This window comes from Erinaceus europaeus, chromosome 2 (assembly GCF_950295315.1).
Source record: "Erinaceus europaeus chromosome 2, mEriEur2.1, whole genome shotgun sequence".
NCBI lineage: Eukaryota > Metazoa > Chordata > Mammalia > Eulipotyphla > Erinaceidae > Erinaceus > Erinaceus europaeus.
The window spans coordinates 187863341-187869579 of NC_080163.1; the positions used below are offsets into that span (position 1 = coordinate 187863341).

At 55.2% G+C, this 6239-nt stretch overlaps 1 protein-coding gene across 1 annotated transcript; it reads left to right on the plus strand.

Annotated features, from left to right (window-relative positions):
* The first annotated feature begins 725 nt into the window (after positions 1 to 725).
* Positions 726 to 3327, plus strand: ZFP36 (ZFP36 ring finger protein). The gene is made up of 2 exons (XM_007523984.3): positions 726 to 882; positions 1695 to 3327. The coding sequence occupies exons 1-2, from the start codon at positions 850 to 852 to the stop codon at positions 2631 to 2633; spliced, it is 972 nt and encodes a 323-aa protein (XP_007524046.2). The 5' UTR covers positions 726 to 849; the 3' UTR covers positions 2634 to 3327.
* The last annotated feature ends 2912 nt before the right edge of the window (positions 3328 to 6239 follow it).

Below are 6239 nucleotides of genomic sequence, written 5' to 3' on the forward strand. Positions count from 1 at the left end.
ATTCTTGCCCATGTAGGGGAATGAGCCTAGGAGGTTTAGTTTCCTCCACAAACACACTTTAAAAAAAAGGCGGGGGGGCCATCCGACTTAAGTTTTTAGAGCCAACCCAGTTCTTCCATTGCAAAACTGCTTTTTCTAAGAGGGCAAACTGCTCCTATGTGGAAAGGTCCTCCTTCTAGTATTTAACTTTTCTAAGAGAAAACTCTTGTGGCAACTTCAGGCCTTTTACAAGTGGGAACTGAGTGTGACTGGGACTCTTTCGGAGCTTCGGGGTTGCTGTTTTAAGAGCCAGACCCTCACTGACAATCTCAAAAAAAAAGTCTCTCTTGGTCTTGCTACTGAGAATTTGATGAGTGTCTTTCCCTCTTCTTGTTTTCTCAGTGTCCATCCATTCCATTTTTTGAACGTCTGTTGTCTCCCCAACTCCCCTGCCCTATCCACCCTGTCTCTTTGTGTATGTCTCTGTGTCTCTATTCTTGCTCTGTGTCCTCTGCCTTCGGTCAGTTCCGTCAGGAGCCCAGCCCCCACCTCTGTCTCAGTTCCCTTCCCCGCACCTCGAAGTCTCCAGCCTGAACACTGGGCCGCCACCCCTCCCGGGTAGCTGCAGGTACTGGAGAGCCCCGCAATGGAAATGGACGTGTGCGGGGCAGGGGGCGCACGTCCGGGAAGCTCCTCTGCGGGCCACGCCCACCCATGAGACACGCCCCGCAGACCACGCCCTCCAATGAGATACACCCTCGTCCTGAAGGCCACGCCCCCTGCGGTGCTCTGTATAAACTTCAGTCTCCGCCAGGCTCCCGCAGGCTGACTCCAGCGCCCCTACATTCGGCAGATCGCCCCTGCGCCGCCATGGATCTCATGGATCTCACCGCCATCTACGAGGTGAGTCCCTGCTGACTCCGCACCCCAAGTCCGCACACCAGTCTCCCTGCTCAAACTGACCATCTCCGGCTCCCGCAAACCCCGGCCTGGGACGTCCCCCCGACCCCCACCGCATCCCAGCCTTTCTCCCTGCTCAGACCACAGCCCCTGAGGACCGCACACTCCTCCGGGGTCCCTGCCACCCCCCACCCCCAGACGTGGGGACGGACTTCGGCCACACCTCGGTGTGGGGGTGACCCTTGGAGATGGGCGGCTGGAGGTTTTTATTATTTTATTTTACCCCTTGTCTGGAGGCGGAAATGGCCCCACACCTGGCTCACCCCAAGTTGCTGAGGGCGCGGTTTTGCGCGTAGGCGTCTCAGGGGCTGGAGTCTCAGGGCAGGGCAGCGGAAGCTGACCTGTGTCTGTCCACTCGCTTAGTAGAGGAAGTCTGAGAATTCAAACACCAAAGCGATCCGGACACCCAGGTTTCACTCTGCCCGCTCCTCCGGTTGTGAAACTAGAGAACTCGGTGCACGGGGTCAGGTCTCCAGAGGCTTAGAGGTTTGAAATTAGAGGACCTGGGTTGTACCTTGACTTTGTGGGTCCTCTCGGTCCAGCCAGGGAAGCCGGGACTTGTGGCATCAGTTGCCAGTCTGTTCACAGCCTCCCAAATCGGGGAGTCCTGTAATTTGGAGTCCAGGGGGTTCTTCGGCAGGTGGGGCGCAAACAGGGAGCCCACAAACCGGACTGGCAGGCTCTTAGATGCCCTGCAGCTGAGGCGGAGCGTCACCCCGCATTTTCAGTGTCTTAACCTGTCCCTCTTCCCACAGAGCCTCCTGTCGCTGAACCCTGAGCCACCCAATCATGAAGAGACGGAGTCCAGCCCAGGGTGGGCCTCTTCAGCACCCTGGAGCCTTGGCTCATCCGAGTCTAACCGGGCTGGGGTCACCACCCGCCTGCCCAGTCGCTCCACCAGCCTAGTTGAGGGTCGGAGCTGTGGCTGGGTCCCCCCACCCCCGGGCTTTGCACCGCTGGCTCCCCGACCGGCCCCCGATCTGTCGCCGTCACCCACCTCACCTACTTCTACCCCCACCACCTCATCCCGCTACAAGACTGAGCTGTGCCGGACCTTTTCAGAGAGTGGGCGCTGTCGCTACGGGGCCAAATGCCAGTTTGCCCATGGCCTGGTGGAGCTGCGCCAGGCCAGTCGCCACCCCAAGTACAAGACGGAGCTCTGCCACAAGTTCTACCTCCATGGCCGCTGCCCCTATGGCTCTCGCTGCCACTTCATCCACAACCCCACTGAGGACCTGGCTGTTCCTGGCCACCCCCACATGCTGCGCCAGAGCATCAGCTTCTCAGGCCTGCCCTCTGGCCGCAGAAGCTCGCCACCACCGGCGGGTTTGACGGGTCCTTCCCTCTCCTGCTCCTTCTCGCCCTCTAGCTCCCCACCCCCGCCCCCTGGGGACCTACCACTGTCACCTTCTGCCTTCTCTGCCGCCCCTGGGACTCCCGTGGCCCGGAGGGACCCCACCCCCAACTGTTGCCCCTCCTGCCGTAGAGCCGCCCCCAGCAGCGTTTGGGGGCCTTTGGGGAGCCTGGCCCGCAGCCCCTCCGCACACTCCCTGGGATCTGACCCTGACGAATATGCCAGCAGCGGCAGCAGCCTGGGGGGATCTGACTCCCCCGTCTTTGATGCCGGGGTTTTGGGGCCACCTGTAGCCTCCCGTCGCCTCCCCATCTTCAACCGCATCTCCGTTTCTGAGTGACAAGTGCCCACCTAGTACAAGGCAGCTGGATCTCAAACTCTAGAGGGGCCATTTCCTTTTGTGCTCTGGGCTCCATAGGGAAGCCCCATGGCTGTGCGGGAACTAGGTGGCTCTTAAGTTGCCTTTGTTTCCCCATTCCAAAATGCATTAACCCACTCCCCAGTCCCCACACTGGGGCGGGTCCCCAGTGTCCAAGCTCAGTGTTGTGTGGTATTGGGGGAAAAGTGTTGTCTGGGGTCCTGTTAAGAAAATGTAGCAAATTTGAGGGAGGCAGTGAACACCCCACCCCATGCTGTGAATAATAGCCCCTCACTGCCCCCCTGATTGTTCCTTGTCCCAAAGGTTCCGGTGTTGGTGACCCTGGAGCCTCCTCTGAGGGGGGAATCCTGGTGCTCAAATTTCCCTCCAGAATCAATAGCCAAAGCCATTGCCAAGTCCCTTAGTCCACCATCCCCCTTCCCCTAGCCCTTAGGGCCCTTTATTTATGATGACTTTATTTATTCTAAAAGGTTTTATATAAGTATTTATATATATTGGGTCGTCTGCCTCCCTTGTATTTTTCTCCCAATTTTTTGTAATATCTGATACAATGAAATAATTATAAGTATGTTATAATAATATATTAAGTAATATATATATTGAAAGTTTATTTTTGTGTTCGGAATTTTTAAATAAAAGGACATCTGCTTGTGAACTGGAACCTTCCTGCTTGTTTCTGCCGTCTAGAGGTGGGGTGGATGGTGTGGCTTTTTTTAATGAAGAGAGGGACGGAGAGTCAACAGGTAGCTCTCTTGAAGCCTTCTCAGCAGCGAGCAACTGGCGGCGCTTACCTGGCAGGAAGTGACGCCACCCGACTTGGCTGTTCACCTGTGGGGGTGGGGCCAGGTGAGGTCAGCCCTTAGGAACAGGGGGAGCCAGCCAGTCCGCAGGGTCTCGGGGCGAGCGCGCAGGCGCGGGCGCGCGGGGCGGCCGGGCTCTTTGACCCAGCGCGGGCGGGCGGCCGGCGAGGACTGGATGTTTCCGTCCCCCTGGGGCCGGGGAGGCGGGGCCGCGAGGACGGAATGTGCCGGAGCGCTCGCCCAGGCCGGGCGGGGGCGCTGCGGCCAGGGGAAGGGGGGCGTCCCGGAAGCGGGGCGTCCTGGGCTGCAGGCACCCCGCCTTCCTGGACGTGAGGCTTGCGGGATCCGGGGCGGGGAGGGACGGAGGAAAGAAGCGTAGTTATGAAAGCCCCAGATTCTACAGTGTCCCCAGTTCAGAATCTCAGCTCATCTCCAGGGCACTTTATTATTATTTTTTAAATTTTCTTTATTGGGGGATTAATGTTTTACAGCCGACAGTAAATACAATAGTTTGTACATGCATAACATTTGTCTTCCACTAACCATACAACCCCCACTAAGTCCTCTGCCGTCCTGTTCCAGGACCTGTACTCTTCCCCCAACCCACGCACTTTATTACTTTTAATTTTTCTTTTTTTTTTTTAAATCAGAGCACTGTTCAGCTCTGGCTTATGGTGGTGCGGGAGATTGAACCTGGGACTTTGGAGCCTCAGGCATGAGAGTCTGTTTGTATAACCATTAAACTAACCCTAACCCTAAAATTTTATATTACTGATTAAAAATTGACTTATAAGGTTGTAAGATAACAGGGGTATAATTCCACAGCTTTCTCACCACCAGATTTGTGTTCCCATCCCCTCCGATGGAGACTGCATTAGTTTCCCCAAGATCACAGATACGGGTATATTCTATTTATTTTAATGACAGTAATGACAGAGATACATAGAGAAAGATACAAAGTGTTGGGGGGGGGGGCACCTGAGCCCTGCTCAGCTCTGGCTGAACTGAGGTTGAACCTGGGACCTCCATCTCAGGTAGAAAAAGCTTTTTGCAGAACCTCTATGTTGTCTCCCCAGACCTCCGGGATGTCTTTAGAATCTTAGTTTCAGGGTGTCAGTCAAAAGCGGGCCTCTCCCGAGGCCCAGGACCCGGGGCTTGCAGAACCGGGGCCGGCTGCGCTTCCAGAAGCTGGGAGGTTTCCAGCAGGCCCCCGCCCTCCATGCCCCCGCCCTCAGGCCCTGGGATGCGGGTCTCCGCCGACGGGGCGTGACTCCCAGAGCCGCGTCCTCGGACCATACAAGGCAAGAGGCGGCGGGAACCACCATGAGGCGGGGGGGGGGGGGGGCGGGCCCAGCGCCCGGAAGCCGCCCCCTCCCTCCCGGGGCGCAGAAGAGGGGCCCAGACCCCTCGACTTCTCCTTCCCCTCACTTGGCTTCCCCATGCCCTCTCCCCTCCTCCTCCTCCTCACTTTCAGTTCCTCCTTTCCAGCCCTTCTGCGTTGCCCCAACCCCTCTAACTCTTCCTGTCCCCAAAAAACTCCCGCTCCCCCTTTCCAAGCCTTCCCTGCCAGCCACCAGGGCTCCAGGTCCGCCATTAGTTCTCTGGCCTTTTTACCATCTTCCTGTCCCTTGGTCCCTTTTCTCTTCTCATCCAGTCTGCCCCCACTCTCCTCCTCCTCCTCCTCTGCTTTCGGTATCTCCTCTATTCTCCCCCTACTCCTTCCCTCTACCGGCCCTCTCCTAGTCCCTGGCTTCCACCTGCCCTCTGCTCCCTCTCCTTGTGCACCGCTGCCTGCCCTTCCCCTCCTCAGGCCTCCTGCCCTTTCACACCTCCTTGACCACTGACAGGTCCTGGCTTTTGATCCTTTTCTGAAACTGGCCCATTAGTGGGAATGGGTTCAGGTCCCATAGTGGGAGAAGAGGGTTGAGAAAAGATCCAAAGAGCTGGAGAGTCAGAGAGAGCAAAAGCAGCTCTACAGAGACATTTACAGGCACTGAAGGAATAAGGAGTAGACAGGGGGCCAGGTGGTGGCGCACCAGATTAAGCGGGCATAGTGTAAAGTGCAAAGAATAAGGACACTCCTGGGTCTTCTGTTAAATAATGGTTTTCATAAAGTGGTGGGCTGGGCAGAGGGTAGATAGCATAATATTAGTTATGCAATAATAACTACAACAACAGTAAAAAGACAACAAGGGCAACAAATGGGAAAATAAATAAAATTTACATATATATAGTAGTTATGCAAAGAGACTCTCATGCCTGTGGCTCTAAAGTCCCAGGTTCAATTTCCCCATCACCATAAGCCAGAGCTGAGCAGTGATCTGGTAAAAAAAACAAAAAGTGGTGAGCCAGTGAGTGAAGTAAATAGCTCACTTGCATAATGCACTTCTTTGCCATGTAGAGAGGGGTCGGTGTTCTGGTTCTAGTCCAACCCCTACTGCATTGAAGGAAGATTCAGTGCTGTGCTTTCTCTCCTCTGTCTAAAAAACAAACAAAAAGTTGTGTTGGGGCCAGGTGGTGGTACACCTGCTTAAGTGCACACATTACAATACCCAAGGACCTGGGTGCAAGCCCCTGTTCTCCACTTGCAGGAGGAAAGCTTCATGCAGGTCTGCCGGTATTTCTCTGTCTCATGCAGGTCTGCAAGTATCTCTCTCTCTCTCCCCTCTTTTCAATTTCTTTGTCTCTATGCAATAATAAATAGAGATAACTTTTTTCAAAAAGTTGTGACTATCACCAATATCAAAAGAAAAAAAAATTTTACAAA